General features: G+C 48.6%; 1 protein-coding gene across 1 annotated transcript in view; it reads right to left on the bottom strand.

Annotated features, from left to right (window-relative positions):
• Window positions 1-16785, bottom strand: part of ACSF2 (acyl-CoA synthetase family member 2) — a 168971-nt gene that overhangs the window by 120686 nt on the left and 31500 nt on the right. The window contains exon 2 of the mRNA XM_075347503.1: window positions 6607-6802. Within this exon, the coding sequence (XP_075203618.1) occupies window positions 6607-6802 (196 nt within the window). The remainder of the gene's footprint in view (window positions 1-6606; window positions 6803-16785) is intronic.

The following is a 16785-nucleotide window of genomic DNA, read 5'->3' as shown; positions in this document are numbered from 1 at the left end:
TACTGTATATTTTAGGTTTATATCTTGGATATCATGGATCATTTGATTGAGCAGACAAAGTACAAAAGCATTTTAACACCTCGCCCTCTATTGCAAGTTAACTGGCAAGTGAGCTATGAGCCCAGCAGTTTACTAGCTTATATTAGGAGCACAGGTCCTAGTCTGGTTTGACAAACCAGATAGATCTTGTTGGGTTCATATGTCAGCGGAGTGCAATCTACTGCTCATGATCACTGCTTTATCTAATATTTCTCCAGTTCTGAAAATCTCCGGAATGACTCACAAACACAGTTATAAATGTCAGCAGCTCTCTTCATACACTCTGCTTTTATTAGCTGTATATTCTAGTTTAGCACTCTTTTAAGTGGAGATTAAACAATAAGAATGCGCCTGCCAAAACAGGCTGGATGGATTTCAATTCTGCTGCCGACACTCAATTGGCACAATGACAACCTTCCTTAGGCTATGTGCGCACTAGAAATGTGAATTTTCTCAAGAAAATTTCTTGAGAAACTTCTGGGAGTGGAAGATTTCCGCACCTGCGGAAAAATCCACGGCAAAAACGCATGCGGATTTGCCGCGGATTTACCGCGGATTTACCGCAGGTTGCTCCCTGCGGTTTTGCAATAAATAATATAGATAATCGATAGACAGATAATGGATAGAGTGAAAGATGGATAGATGAATAGATAGATAGGCCTGTTTCACACGTCAGTGATTCTGATACATTTGTGCTTTTTTTTAAACGTACCAGAATCACTGACATACGCAGACCCATTATAATGAATGGGTCTGCTCACACGTCAGTGATTTTTCATTGCACGTGTCTCTGTGCGGCGTACCCGCGTGTGCGTGATTGCCGCACGGAGACATGTCCATTTTTTTCTGGCATCACTGATGTCCCACGGATCACGCAGTGGTGTGGTCCGTCAAACACGTGCCAGAAAAAAACGTGCTTTTAAAATAAAAAACATTTTTACTCAACCGGCTTCAGCGGCGCTCTCTGCAGCCCGTGCAGCCTGCTGCTTCTAAGCCGGCTGATTACTGTCGCGCATATTCATGATGCACGACACAGCCGACCCGGAAGCAGCTGCTGCGGGGGTCAGCGCCGGCCGGATGCTGCACCGCGGGAGCGATCAGCACCATGGAGAGCGGGAGCGCGCACAGGTGAGTTGATTTCTAAGTGCAATCACGGGCCACGGAGAATGGAGCCCGGATTGCACTTAGACAACCCACGTGTGCCGTAATTAACGGCACACGCAGGGACATGTGCATGTTTTACACGCCAGTGAAAAACCTCAGTGTTTTTCACTGACGTGTGAAACGGGCCATAGATAGATAGATAGATGAGAAAGACCTATAGAATGTCCCACCTCCCTGCATTTTCTAAGCTGGCACCCTTTAGTGACTTTCATGTGGCACTAAAGGGTGCTTAGCCTTGTATTTAGCCATAAAATAAATAAATAATTAAAAAAAAAACGACGTGAGGTCCCCCCATCTTTTGTAGCCAGCTAGGGTAAAGCAGTCGGCTGCAGCCTGCAAACCACAGCTGACAGCTTCACCTTGGCTGGTAATCCAAAATAGAGGGCACCCCACGCTGTTATTTCACATTAAATAAATAATTTAAAACAAAAAACGTGGGGTCCCCCCCAAATTGGATCACCAGCCAAGGTAAAGCGGACAGCTGTGGTCTGGTATTCTCAGACTAGGGAGGTCCACTGTTATTGGACACTCCCCAGCCTAAAACTAGCAGGCCGCAGCCGCCCCAGAAGTGGCGCATCCATTAGACGTGCCAATCCTGGCGCTTCGCCCCAGCTCATCCCGCGCCCTGGTGCGGTGGCAAACGAGGTAATATATGGGGTTGATGCCAGATGTGTAATGTCACCTGGCATCAAGCCCTGGGGTTGGTGAGGTCAGGCGTCTATCAGATACCCGACATCACCAACCCAGTCAGTAAGAAATAAAAAATAGACAACAAAAAAAGTTTTATTTGAAAAAACACTCCCCAAAACATTCCCTCTTTAACCAATTTATTGAAAAGAACAATCAATTCCACATCCGGCGTAATCCAATAAGGGGGGGGGGCACGGCGATCCATACCATAGTCGCTGTCCCAGTCAATGAAGAACAGAATGTTCCCCATTGGCTGGGAGAGCAATGCAGTGACCGGAGCTAACATCAATAGGTCAGCCCAGGTCACTGCAGGGGATGCCGAGCGCTGCCATCAGGAGCATAGATGAGATCATTACCTTCTGTGATCATCTCCTGTACTGCTGACGTCAGCGCTGTCACTGACTTCTATGCCCGCCGCGTTGTCAGAAGTATCGCGAGAGCCCGTGACGTCACCGCTAGTGACAGTCTCGGGCCGCTCGCGAGACGGGCATAGACAGCAGTGACCGCGCTGACGTCAGGAGGCAGGAGATCGTCACAGCAGGTAATGATCTCACCTCTTGACAGCAGCGCTCGTCATCCCCGCGGCTCCCAGCACTGCAGGGTGTCAGTGTCTGCCTGCGCTGCCGCGTGACAAGCTGCTGACACTGCGGGCAGTCACTGACACCCTGCAGTGCAGGCAGCCGCGAGGCCGGAGCAGGACACACGGACGCACGGGACAGACCTGGAGGTCGCACGGAAGCGCTTCTGTGCGGCGTCCAGGGAGTGTGACGTCTGTGTTTACTCTGCTCCGCTTCCTCTTCCTGGCATAATGACATCGCTTCCTGCAAAACCGCAGGCAGCGATGAGCATTACCGCAGGTAAATCGCGGCTATACCGGGGGTATACCGCACATCATTTGCTACCTGCGGTATACCCCCGGAATTTCGCGATTACATTACAGTGAATGGAGTGAATTTCCGGGGGTATACTGCAGGTACCTGCGGAAAATAATGGACATGCTCATTTTCTCAAGAAAGTTTCTCGAGAAAATTTTCTCAAGGAAATTTCTTGAGAAAAATCCGCAGTGCGCACAGCTATTTTTTTTTCTCATAGGATTTGCTGGGAAATGTCTGCACAAAGATTGCAGACATTTCTCAAGAAATTTCTGCAGCAAATCCGCGGGTAAATCCGCGGGTAAAACGCACTAGTGCGCACATAGCCTTAAAGTGTAACTGTACTTTTAGAAAACTCTGACGTCATAGACAAAAAATGGCAGAACCTTTGGTCTCTGGAGGTCCAAGTCCAACAGCTGCTAAAAAAAAAAGGTGAAGAAGAGCTGAACAAACACATTCTATGGGGCTTGTGTTATGTCCTGGATGAGAGCAGCTCTGCACTTCTACCTAAGGCTATGTGTCCACGGGAGAATGTATCTGCGGATTTTTCTGCCTCAAAATCCGCAGCTTTCCCGCAAAATCCGCACCTTATCATAGGTGCGGATTTGATGCGGCGGATTTTGGTGCGGATTTTTTTTTTTTTCTTCCAATTTTAAAGCCAAAATCCGGACGAAAATCCGCAGCAAAAATTGACATGTTGCAGATTTTTCCGCACGAAAATCCGCACGATTTCCGCTGCAGAAAAATCCGCAGCGTGGACACAGCATTTCCCAAATGCCATAGAAGTGGCTGGGGAGTAGCTGTGCTGCAGATTTTCGGAAAATCCGCGGCTTTTCCGCGAGAAATCCGCGCATTTTCCGCAGCGTGGACACATAGCCTTATTCTTCCTAAAACACCACTCCTACCGGTTACATCACCTCTTTTGCATTCTTAAGGTAACCTTATATGAACTGTAGATCAGGATTGTTTAATAATAATAATACAAAAAAAAAGCCTTACAATCTCTGCAGAAACAGTATGTAAATGCCTTTCTGGATTCATAGTTGCACAGATTGAAAAAAGACATGAAACCATTGAGTTAAAGGGGTGGTTCACTACGTAGCATAGTGGCCACACATCGATGTAAACCTTATAGAGAAGGCTTTTCTCAAATAACTTGTTTAGCCAATTCTGCCTCTGAGCAGCGCTATTGCGGTCCGCTCGTCCCCATCACGTGCCCCCAGGCTCCGTGACCTCTGAGATCCGGTGATATCACATCAATTTCCAGTTGACCCGATATCACCGAGGCTGGCCCCAGTCTTCCTGAATGACTGGGCTGTGCGCGGAGTTTCACTGCTTGCCACAGCCCAGCATCTCGCACGCGCTCTCCTTCACTGCAGAGCGCTGCAAGCAGGGGCAATGCTGGGCTGTGACGAAAGGTGAAACTCCAGCAACAGCCCAGTCACTCAGGAAGACTGGGGCCAGCCTCGGTGACGTTGGCCCAACTGGAAGTTGACGTGATACACCGGATCTCAGAGGTCACGGAGCCTGGACGTCACTTCATGGGGATGAGCAGACCGCAATAGCGCTGCTCAGAGGCACAATTGACTACACAAAGCATTTGAAAAAATCCTTTTTTATAAGGTTTACATCAATGTGTCGCCACTATATGAATAGTGAACCACCCCTTTAAACCTTTCAAGTCAAGGAAGTGTATTATATGGGAAGATTTAGGGATAGAGTGCTCAAAACTCACTTAATCTGGTTTGACAGACATCCCCGGTACAATATTTCAAGCTGAAACCCTATGCATGCGCCATCTTCTGTTTCCAGCACATGCACAGTGAAGGTGGGTGGACCAGCGATGGTCTCAGTGATGCATTGTGCGTGCAAGCAGAACCCGTCTACCTGTCTGAAGAAGATTCCTGTTAAAAGTCCACAAGATTCCCTAGGTATGCACCAGAATTATAGGACAACAGCGCATGCACACATTTTCAGATGGGCTTGAGGTGACGTACCGTGATCTTAGGGACAGGGCGTTGATCAAACGCTGGTTGGGTTTTTCAAGGAGCTCTAGCTTTTTGACATCCCAAATGTAATACAGATACAGTATGTGCAGTGTTTTTTAAGGCTTTTTTTAGTCAATCCTAATCCATAACAGAACATCTTCAGAATGTAAAGCCAGTGCAGTCAGTCTAGTAGTGAAAACCGAGGTAACAGAATTTGATGTTGTCGGATACTGAATATCTGTTAGATATGGAAACCTGAGATTAAGGGGTACTTTGCACACTGCGACATCGCTAGCCGATTGTAGCGATGCCAAGCGCGATAGTCCCCGCCCCCGTCACAGATGCGATATCTTGTGATAGCTGCAGTAGCGAACATTATCGCTACGACAGCTTCACATGCACTCACCTGCCCTGCGACGTCGCTCTGGCCGGCGAACCGCCTCCTTCCTATGGGGGCGGGTCGTGCGGTGTCACAGCGACGTTACACGGAAGGCGACCAATAGAAGCGGAGGGGCGGAGATGAGCAGGACGTAAACATCCCGCCCACCTCCTTCCTTCCTCATTGCAGAGGGAACGCAGGTAAGGAGATGTTCCTCGTTCCTGCGGCTTCATACACAGTGATGTGTGCTGCCGCAGGAACGAGGAACAACATCATACCTGTCGCTGCAGTGAAATTATGGAAATGACCGACACTACACAGATCACCGATTTTCGACGCTTTTGCGATCGTTTATCGGTGCTTCTAGGCTTTACACGTTGCAACGTCGTTACCGGCGCCGGATGTGCGTCACTTTTGATTTGACCCCGACGAGATCGCAGTAGCGATGTCGCAACGTTCAAAGTACCCCTTAGGCCCAACTTATGCACACTAGATATGTACATTTCCAACTCAGTTACAATATAATACGGTACTACACATGATATGATAGGATTATATTCACTTTACTTCTTACTACTGCTGCTTTTAAAGTAGGGCCTTGGACCAAAAGTGTAGAACAATGGTTTCATGTCAATTCTATAGTAATTTATGGCAGTTAAAAGGTAAATGTTGACCTTACCTGGCCAATCACTGAATGAGTGACAGTTAAGTTTGCATTAGGGGTACTTCACACACAGCGAGATCGCTACTGAGATCGCTGCTGAGTCACGGTTTTTGTGACCTCATTAGCGATCTCGCTGTGTGTGACACTGAGCAGCGATCTGGCCCCTGCTGTGAGATCGCTGCTCGTTACACACAGCCCTGGTTCTTTTTTTATTGTTGCTCTCCCGCTGATAAGCACACATCACTGTGTGTGACAGCGAGAGAGCAACAATCCTGAATTTGAAGGGAGCAGGAGCCGGCGTCTGACAGCCTGCGGTAAGCTGTAACCAAGGTAAACATCGGGTAACCAAGGTGGTTACCCGATATTTACCTTCATTACCAGCCTCCGCAGCTCTCACGCTGCCAGTGCCGGCTCCTGCTCCCTGCACACGCTAAGCTAAGCGGTGTGTGCTGGTAACTAAGGTAAACATCGGGTAACCATACCCGATGTTTACCTTAGTTACCAGTGTCCGCAGCTTCCAGACGCTGGCTCCGTGCAAGCGCAGCGTCGCTTGCACGCCGCTGCTGGCTGGGGGCTGGTCACTGGTGAGATCTGCCTGTTTGACAGCTCACCAGCGACCATGTAGCGATGCAGCAGCAATCCTGACCAGGTCAGATCGCTGGTCGGATCGCTGCGGCGTCGCTAAAGTGTGACGGTACCCTTACTCCTACAACCTCAGTGGAGCAGCTGCCTAGCTTGCTGCCCTCCAAAACATTTCTTATACACCCACCATACAATCCCCAACACATTTTCTGTCTATTCTGCACATACATCTTTACTTAGTTGGCTGAAGCTTTTCCGTGTACCATCGTAAACAACTACAATGGCATCTTGATCTGGTACGCGCTCGGTTGTGGCCATCAGACACTGCTGCATAGTCTTGCTGGAAAGTGGTACGTCAGATATTCCATGGATGTAACTAGTGGATGTGATTGGTCGGGTAGGAGGAGAATCTCTCAGCAAGCGGCTGTGGATTGAAGAATAAAGAATTCATTTAAGTATATTTGAGTAAAGTAATTGACAAAAAATTAGACATTTTTTTTCTAGATGCATTTGTGCAAAGACAAGTCTGCTACATAGAATACATAGGAAGCTGAGATATGTAGACACTGCTGACCTTTTCAAATGAATTTGTCTCGGTGCCAGAGATGCTCTTTCAGTCATGGACTGGAGTAGCATTTCTGGTGTAGAAAACAATGTGATGAATTCGACAGGGGTAACCATGGCCCTGACCCTCCTCAGCTCGGCAAAGCTGATCCAAAGTGTTGTGAAAATGCCAAAAGTTGCAAAACCATTGCGCAGCTCTGCCTTTTCCAAACATTTTGCGACATTCAAAGCTTTTGCTCAACTTTTGAGGCGTAAGAGACCATCGATGAATCGGCCCCAGTATTTCTTATTAAGGCAAAGATACTCACTGAAGTCACTCCAGGAACAGAGACAGCCAAAGGAGGAGGACCCTGTGATGGACGTGCATGTCCACCACAAACTCTAGAATACACACAATACGTAATGTGTTTTTGGGGTTACACGAGATTTCACAGCTCCTTGTGGCCCGATTTTTTAGTCATTAGTGAAAAATGTCCTTCTTTTCCCCACTTATCAGTCACTTTTTGTATGCTGTATGGATCATTTGCTCTGAAAAACTCAAATTTATCTTCAGATGGGTCTTCACAGTGATGGATCAGATTACAGCTGCTGCTTATAGAAGTCGATGAAAAGAGGAAGGGGAAAGAGCAGGAGGGAGATAGCAGCTGCCTAAGTTTCTAGTTATTAGAGCCTAAATAAAGAGAAAACTGCTAAATACTAATGTACAGTAATGTCATATATCGGTCAGAAGTTGCTACTCGTCTGTCCCAGCTCTAGCATCAACCTCTTCATTCTCTCACTGCTGTGGCTGGCTAGCTCTGCTCCTGTGCTGCTCCAGTGATTATGAAGGCAATGAAGCGGGCACCTCTAATGTTGTCCCTTAAGACCTCATAGGCCAAATCAGGCATTGGAACACCTCCTGAGTATTCAGGTAGTTGGCGTCCTCATCACTAGTACTTTTCAGTGCTCCACAATTTGCCACAGTAAAGCCTTCATAGAAACCCAGATATGGTGCTATCTCTGGACTCTATTTTCTCCAAGCGAGTTGCCTACAAACAACCCCAGCTCTGCTACAACTGCTGCACTCTGCTATAACCACTAGGCTGCTTTCAGTCAGTCACCTGCTAAATCCGACTACAACCACTGGAACTGACTGTCTATGCGTACAGACATACCCAGCGCTGCCATACCACTTGAATCTGCTTATTGTCAGACTAGAAGGTGGCCCGATTCTACGCATCGGGTATTCTAGAATTTACGTATTGTGTAGTTCATGTATGATTTTTGTTATATATATATATATATATATATATATATAGATGTTGTTGTGTGTAGTTACCAAGTGTTTGTGTAGGGCGCTGTACATGTTCTGAGTGTCGCGGGGGGTGAGAGCGGTGTTGTATGTGTGTTGCGTGTGTTGCGTTGTTTGTGGAGCGCTGTGTGTCTGTAGCGTTGTGTGTGTGTGTGTGTTGTGCGGTTTGTGTGTGTGTGGTGTGTTTTGGGGGGAGGTATGTTTTGAGCAATGTGTGTGTTGTGCAGTATGTGCGTATATTTGTGTGTGCAGCGTTGTCTGTGTGTGTGGGTGTCTGTGTAGGGCGTTGTTTGTGATTCCTAGTGTGTGTGTGTTGTGCAGTGCGCGTGTGTGTGTGTGTTGGGGGGAGGTGTGCACCTCCCATCGTGCTCTATCCCCCATGCTGCGCACCCCCCAAACGTGCTCCATCCGCCATGCTGCGCACTCCCAAACGTGGTCCATCCGCCATGCTGCGCACTCCCAAACGTGCTCCATCCGCCATACTGCGCACTCCCCATCGTGCTGCATCCCCCATGCTGCGCACTCCCAAACGTGCTCCATCCGCCATGCTGCGCACTCCCCATCGTGCTCTATCCGCCATGCTGCACACTCCCAAACGTGCTCCATCCGCCATGCTGCGCACTCCCAAACGTGCTCCATCCGCCATGCTGCGCACCCCCTATCATGCTCCATCCGCCATGCTGCGCACTCCCAAACGTGCTCCACCCGCCATGCTGCGCACTCCCAAACGTGCTCCATCCGCCATGCTGCGCACTCCCAAACGTGCTCCATCCGCCATGCTGCGCACTCCCAAACGTGGTCCATCCGCCATGCTGCGCACTCCCAAACGTGCTCCATCCGCCATGCTGCGCACTCCCAAACGTGCTCCATCCGCCATACTGCGCACTCCCCATCGTGCACCATCCGGCATGCTGCGCACTCCCAAACGTGCTCCATCCGCCATGCTGCGCACTCCCAAACGTGCTCCATCCGCCATGCTGCGCACTCCCAAACGTGCTCCATCCGCCATGCTGCGCACTCCCAAACGTGGTCCATCCGCCATGCTGCGCACTCCCAAACGTGCTCCATCCGCCATGCTGCGCACTCCCAAACGTGCTCCATCCGCCATACTGCGCACTCCCAAACGTGCTCCATCCGCCATACTGCGCACTCCCCATCGTGCACCATCCGGCATGCTGCGCACTCCCAAACGTGCTCCATCCGTCATGCTGCGCACTCCCAAACGTGCTCCATCCGTCATGCTGCGCACTCCCAAACGTGCTCCATCCGCCATGCTGCGCACTCCCAAACGTGCTCCATCCGCCATGCTGCGCACCCCCCATCATGCTCCATCCGCTTGGGAGTGCGCAGCATGCCGGATGGTGCACGATGGGGAGTGCGCAGTATGGCGGATGGAGCACGTTTGGGAGTGCGCAGTATGGCGGATGGACCACGTTTGGGAGTGCGCAGCATGGCGGATGGACCACGTTTGGGAGTGCGCAGCATGGCGGATGGACCACGTTTGGGAGTGCGCAGCATGGCGGATGGACCACATTTGGGAGTGCGCAGCATGGCGGATGGAGCACGTTTGGGAGTGCGCAGCATGGCGGATGGAGCACGTTTGGGAGTGCGCAGCATGGCGGATGGAGCATGATGGGGGGTGCGCAGCATGGCGGATGGAGCACGTTTGGGAGTGCGCAGCATGGCGGATGGAGCACTTTTGGGAGTGTGCAGCATGGCGGATAGAGCACGATGGGGAGTGCGCAGCATGGCGGATGGAGCACGTTTGGGAGTGCGCAGCATGGGGGATGGAGCACGTTTGGGAGTGTGCAGCATGGCGGATAGAGCACGATGGGGAGTGCGCAGTATGGCGGATGGAGCACGTTTGGGAGTGCGCAGCATGGCGGATGGAGCACGTTTGGGAGTGTGCAGCATGGCGGATAGAGCACGATGGGGAGTGCGCAGCATGGCGGATGGAGCACGTTTGGGAGTGCGCACCATGGGGGATGCAGCACGATGGGGAGTGCGCAGTATGGCGGATGGAGCACGTTTGCTCAGCCTCTCTCCTTCCAGCCTCCCTCAGCATCAGCCCCCCCTCCCAGCCTTCCCCAAGATCAGCCTCTCTGCTCCCAGCCTCCTCCAGCACGCCGTGCTCCTCTGCCGACACTCACCCACACCCGATCGCATCCACTCACCCACACAACCGATCGCATCCACTCACACACACCCGATCGCATACACTCACACACACAGACACTGACGATATTGCACATACGCGCTGATACTCACAACATCCGGGGATATCACATGCTTCTGGCCATGTGATCCTCAGTCAGGTCCTGGAAGCTCACAGCACAATATCGCCGCCGAGAAGCAAGCGATATCCCAGGATGTTGTGAGTATTTGGATGCGATGTGATGTGTGAGGTGTGTGTGAGTGTGATCTGATTTGTGTGTGTGTATGTGTGTGCTGTTATGTGTGTGCTGTTATGTGTGTGCTGTTATGTGTGTGTATGTGTGTGTGTGTGTGTGTGTGTGCTGTTATGTTATGTATGTTCCGCAGCTGCAGGACCTTGATGTGTGGATGCGATGTGATGTGTGTGTGAGGTGTGTGTGAGAGTGAGTGTCAGCCGGTGTACACTGGTAACTATGATACACATCGGGTAACTAAGGGACCTTAGTTACCCGATGTGTATAATGGTTACCAGCTTTCACGGCCTCCGTTAAGATCCCAGCATCGCAAGGTTATGTCTGGCGCTGCCGGGATCCTGACGGAGCCGGTGTAGAAGCAAGCGATATCCCAGCATGTTGTGATGTGTGAGGTGTGTGTGAGAGTGAGTGTGAGAGTGAGTGTGATCTGATGTGTGTGTGTACTCACCTGGGAATCGGAGCCCCGTGTCAGTTGGGCCAGAGCGAGCGTGCATTGCATGAGGGGGGCGGGGCCTGCAGAGAGCCGGGGCGAGAGGCCAATCCGTGTGGGGGGGCGGGGCCATGGCGAGCCCAGCGGCCAATCAGCTTTGTGTCACCGTAAGGACACAATTTCGGAGCATGACAGACAGACAGATAGACAGACAGACAGACAGACAGACAGACAGACAGACAGAATAAGGCAATTATATATATAGATATATCCCACTCTACAGTTCTGAAATGGTACTCCACTCTACTCCATCTTTAACGTGTCATCTGTTCCTCCCAATTCTGCTTCATCTATGAGGCCATTTTACTGCGCCAATAAACCCAACACACAGGCTTTCCAGAGTCTAGGGCCTGTCATCAGTCCATGCTGGAGGCTATCTGCTCCTCAGGACAAGTGCTCATACACCTCACCAGGTGAGACATGACAGAAATAGTGTGAGGCCACCGCACACGTTGAATATTTGGTGAGTTTTTTAAATTAGTATTTGTAAGTAAAAATCAGGAGTGGAACAATCAGAGGAAAAGTATAATAGAAACACGGGCACCACTTCTGTATTTATTACCCACTCCTGGTTTTTGCTTAGAAAGACTGAGGTAAAAAACTCACCAAATACTCAACATGTTCACATGGCCTAACACCACTTACACACATTGAGTATTTGTTGAGCGTTTTACCTCAGTATTTGTAGCCAAAACCAGAAGTCGAACAGTCAGAGGAAAAGTATAATGGAAACACGTGCACCACTTCTGTATTTATTACACACTCCTGGCTTTGGCTTCTTAAGGCTAGTTTCACACTTGCGTTGGATCCGTTGCTATCCGCAGCCTTGAGGAATTACGGTAACCGTTACAGGAAACCGTTATATTCCTCATAGACTTCTATTAGCTACGGATAGCAACGGATGGTCTTGCATTGCATCCGCCCCGCAGCGCATCAGTTGTTTTGACGCTGACCGTCAGTGAGCGTCGGGCGGATGGAACGCTGCATGTAGCGTTTTTCTGCACTTGGCGGAGTGTCAAAAAACCGCAACCTGCAGGATTTCGTCGGCGTCCGTTGTTTTTATAATGGACGCCTATGGTGGCGGATTCCGTTAGAATCCGTCATTTGACGGATTCCGTTAACACAGCTGTCTTTACACAACTGCGCATGCTCAGATGTGTAAAGTCAAGGAAAAAAACCTACAACGGATTGCGTTATTTTGTACGATCTGTAGCATGCGTTGTGCCACAATATGCAACGCATCCGTTGCATGCGTCACACAACGCAATGTTACGGATCCCGTCCAACGCAAGTGTGAAACTAGCCTAATACTGAGGTAAAAAAAAAAAATCACCAAATACTCAACGTGTGCATTTAATCACAATATATAAACATTGTCCAAACTGTCCCAATTCAGCAGGTGTTAGGGGAAAGAAGGATCGGGCCTGTTGGTTTGCAACATGCTCAATCCTTTGTCCTCTTGGAGGGTAATCTGCCAAGTATGGAGCAGTTCCTTTTTATTTTCCTACTCAGCTAAGTTTCCATTGGCCGGTATACATCTTTTACTCCTGTATTTTATCTGCACTAGAAGCTGAGCAATAGAGATGGATGGGCGCATCCTCAGATGTTAAAAATAAAAAAAGTCTGGCTAGGGAAAAGACTTGAACCTTATTATCTGCCCGGACCCCAAACTCCATATAAATCTATGGAGGCCCGAACATTGTTCTGTAAAATGGTGTTAGAAAGGGCTGAGGGGCTGCTGGACAATTATACTTACAGAGTCTCCTGTGCGACTGTCACACTGCTTCCGGGTCTGCTCATTAGCTTTCATGCATATTCACTGCTTCCCCAATCATCCACTGTGACAGCGTCTATGATTGGTTGCAGTCAGACTGCCGACATCTGTGATTGGTTGTGGAGTGTAAACATAAATTGATAATTGGAAAAAATGATGGTCATCCCAGGTGTGACCTCAGGTGAACTGACCTGAGCTGAACTCATTGAACTCAGTAACCTCTCCTCAGAAGAAGTTATTAAACTCAATGCTGGATTAACGAATTAGGAAATGGGTACACAGTGAGTATTTTGGTGCAGCCATTTCTTCACCAAATGTGCATCTCTTGGCAAAAAAAAACGCACCAAAACTGCATCAAAAACGCATGCAGTTTTGGTGCGGTAATTTGCCAGGAGATGCAGTTTTGGTACACATATGTCTGCACACAAATATTCAATGTGTACACATTGTTTAATCCAGCATTGAGTTCAATGACTTCACCTGAGATGAGTTCACGGAGTTCAATCAGTTCACCACAGGGCAGTTCACCTGAGGTCACACATAGGGTGCCGTGAGAACCTCGAGCGGTGACCTCAGGTGAACTCGTGAAGTCAGTGATGTCACCACTAACAACTGCAGCTCCGTCAATATGTCCCTGACGCCGCCGTGAGCAGTCACATTTTCTAATGTAGTTTTCAGATGTAGCTGAGCTGGCACTGTCATGGGACCTTGTGTGGATTATGTCAGACCTACAGGGGTGTTTTGGGGTTAACACATTAAAGAGGGTGTTTTGTTTTTTTTAAGTAAAATTTTTTTATCTGTTTATTTCCTTTTACTTAGTATTAGTAATGGAGGGGGTATCATAGACCCCCCCCATTACTAACCTTGGACTTGATGCCTCCCCCCAGACTGAGAATACCAGCCCCCAGCTGTCCGCTTTATCTTGGTTGGATATCAAAATTGGGAGGGAAATCGCTCACCGCTTTTTAAGGCCTCTTTCACACGTCCATGAAAAACCACGCACGTTTTTCACGGACGTGTCAAAGGTGCGTTTTGCACTCCGTGATCCGTGTTTTATGGCACACGTGTGTTCTCCATGTGTTATCCGTGATAAAACACGGAGAACGGGAACTTTCTACTCACCTGTCCCTGGCGTCGCTGTCCGTGGTGCTGATCTTCGGTCTCCGATCCTGCCAACTCCCCGCTGCTGCTTCCGGCCGCAGTGAAGTGAATATGCAATGAGCATAATGAGCGGAGTTCGAAAGCAAGTGACAGTAGCGGCAGAGACAGCAGGGCTGGACATTGTGAGTAAAGTTTTTTTTATTATTTTCTCAGACACGTGTGTTTTCTCCTCCGTGTGGTCCGTTTGCGTTCCGTGTGACACCCGTGATGCCGGAGAAAAACGGACATGTCTACGTGTGGAGCACACGTATGCTCCACACGTACACACGGTCCATGGCAGAATGCGCACGTGAGCGCAGACCCATTGATTTAAATGGGTCTACGTGTGCCCGTGTCTCCGGTACGTGAGGAAACGGATCAAACACGTACCGGAGACAAGGAGGTGTGAAAGAGGCCTTAATAGTATTTATTTTAATAATTAAAAAAAAAATAAAAACACATGGGGTCCCTCGTATTTTGATACACAGCCAAGATAACGTGCACGGCTTTGAGCTGCAGCCATCTGCTTTATCTGTGCTGGGTATCAATATACGGGTCATTTTTTTCCAATTATTTATTTTTACACTCCACAACCAATCACAGACATCGGCAGTCTGACTGCACCAAATCACAGACGCTGTCCCAGAGGCTGGGAAGGGGAAGCTGTGAAAATGCATGAAGGCTAAAGAGCAGACCCGAAGTAGTGTGACAGCCGCACGGGAGTCTTGGTAAGTACGGCATAACTCTCCTGCTTTAATTTCTATTTTGCTTTTTTTTATTCAACCCGAACATGGACTTTCCTGAAAAGTCTGTGTTCAGAGTCCGTGCACAGACCCCAAACTTTACTACTCAGCATTCTTCCCCTTCACTCCTCATAAACTTATAGGCAGCAGGTGGTATTTCACTGAAGACAGAATCGTAGACAGATTAGAGCAATTTTTGAGAGTGAATGATCAATGCCGGAATTTAGAAGGGACTGATAAATTGGGAAAGGGGCATTCATTTCTTTAGTATGACATAATACAATGTTACTTATTTTTATTTGTACTGTTGATGTATAAAACAAATGGCATAGTTATTATTTAACTGAAAAAAAGAAGAAATGTTAACATATGAAGTCAACATGTTTATAATGATATTGATATCTCACTGCTGAGGGCCTCGGTACTATCAGTGTGTTTCTGGGAAGTGTGTCAGTGTATTTTTAGATTGCTAGTGAAAGTAATAGCAAGGATTAATTTATCGTATCCTCTCATTCATATAACATAACTAGTGATGAGCGAGAACTCCCATACTCGGCTGCTCAGTACTAGTGATGAGCGAGCACTCCCATACTCGGCTGCTCAGTACTAGTGATGAGGGAGCACTACCATACTTGGATGCTCAGTATTAGTGATGAGTGAGCACTACCATACTCGGATGCTCGGTACTAGTGATGAGGGAGCACTCCTATACTCGGCTGCTCAGTACTAGTGATGAGCGAGCACTCCCATACTCGGCTGCTCAGTACTAGTGATGAGCGAGCACTCCCATACTCGGCTGCTCAGTACTAGTGATGAGCGAGCACTCCCATACTCGGATGCTCAGTACTAGTGATGAGGGAGCACTACCATACTCGGCTGCTCAGTACTAGTGATGAGCGAGCACTACCATACTCGGATGCTCGGTACTAGTGATGAGCGAGCACTCCCATACTTGGATGCTCAGTATTAGTGATGAGCGAGCACTACCATACTCGGATGCTCGGTACTAGTGATGAGCGAGCACTACCATGCTCGGGGGCTCGGTACTAGTGATGAGCGAGCACTACCATACTCGGATGCTCGGTACTAGTGATGAGTGAGCACTACCATGCTCAGATGCTCGGTACTAGTGATGAGCGCGCACTACCATACTCGGATTCTCAGTACTAGTAATGAGCGAGCACTACCATACTCGGATGCTCGGTACTAGTGATGAGCGCGCACTACCATACTCGGATTCTCAGTACTAGTAATGAGCGAGCACTACCATGCTCAGATGCTCGGTACTAGTGATGAGCGCGCACTACCATACTCGGATTCTCAGTACTAGTAATGAGCGAGCACTACCATACTCGGATGCTCGGTACTAGTGATGAGCTAGCACTCCCATACTCAGTTCCTCGGTACTAGTGATAAGCGAGCACTCCCATACTCGGATGCTCGATACTAGTGATGAGCGAGCACTACCATGCTCGGATGCTCGGTACTAGTGATGAGCGAGCACTACCATACTCAGATGCTCAGTACTCCTAAAGAGCAGTTGGATGCTCGGATGGGTGCAGCTCGAGTTTAATGGAAGTCAATAGGGAACTCAAGCATTTTTCTGAAAGATTTTAACAGAAAAATGTTTGAATTTCCCATTAACTTCCATTAAACTCGAAACACGAATCGAGCCCGTCCGAGCATTCAGCTTCTCATTATGAATATCGAGCATGGGTGTGCTCGCTCATCATTAAACATATCCTTATTAAAGGGACTGTTCCATAAAAAAAACAAATAATGTAATTACAGTATATTGCAGAAATGTAGTACCAGAATTAACAAGATTGGATGACAGAGATCTATAGTAACAGTGATTGATGATCTAACATTAGAACACCATCAAGATGTTGTGGCTCTTCATTCTCATCATCAGCTGGTTTCTGAAGGGCCAAACTCATATATTGATGGAATCCCAGTGATAGTCTATTATAAGAATGAACCTCTAACACACTTCA

The sequence above is a fragment of the Anomaloglossus baeobatrachus genome, chromosome 5 (assembly GCF_048569485.1).
Source record: "Anomaloglossus baeobatrachus isolate aAnoBae1 chromosome 5, aAnoBae1.hap1, whole genome shotgun sequence".
NCBI lineage: Eukaryota > Metazoa > Chordata > Amphibia > Anura > Aromobatidae > Anomaloglossus > Anomaloglossus baeobatrachus.
Note: the sequence above shows the minus strand (reverse complement) of the source record. Positions and strands in the feature narration are given on the sequence as shown.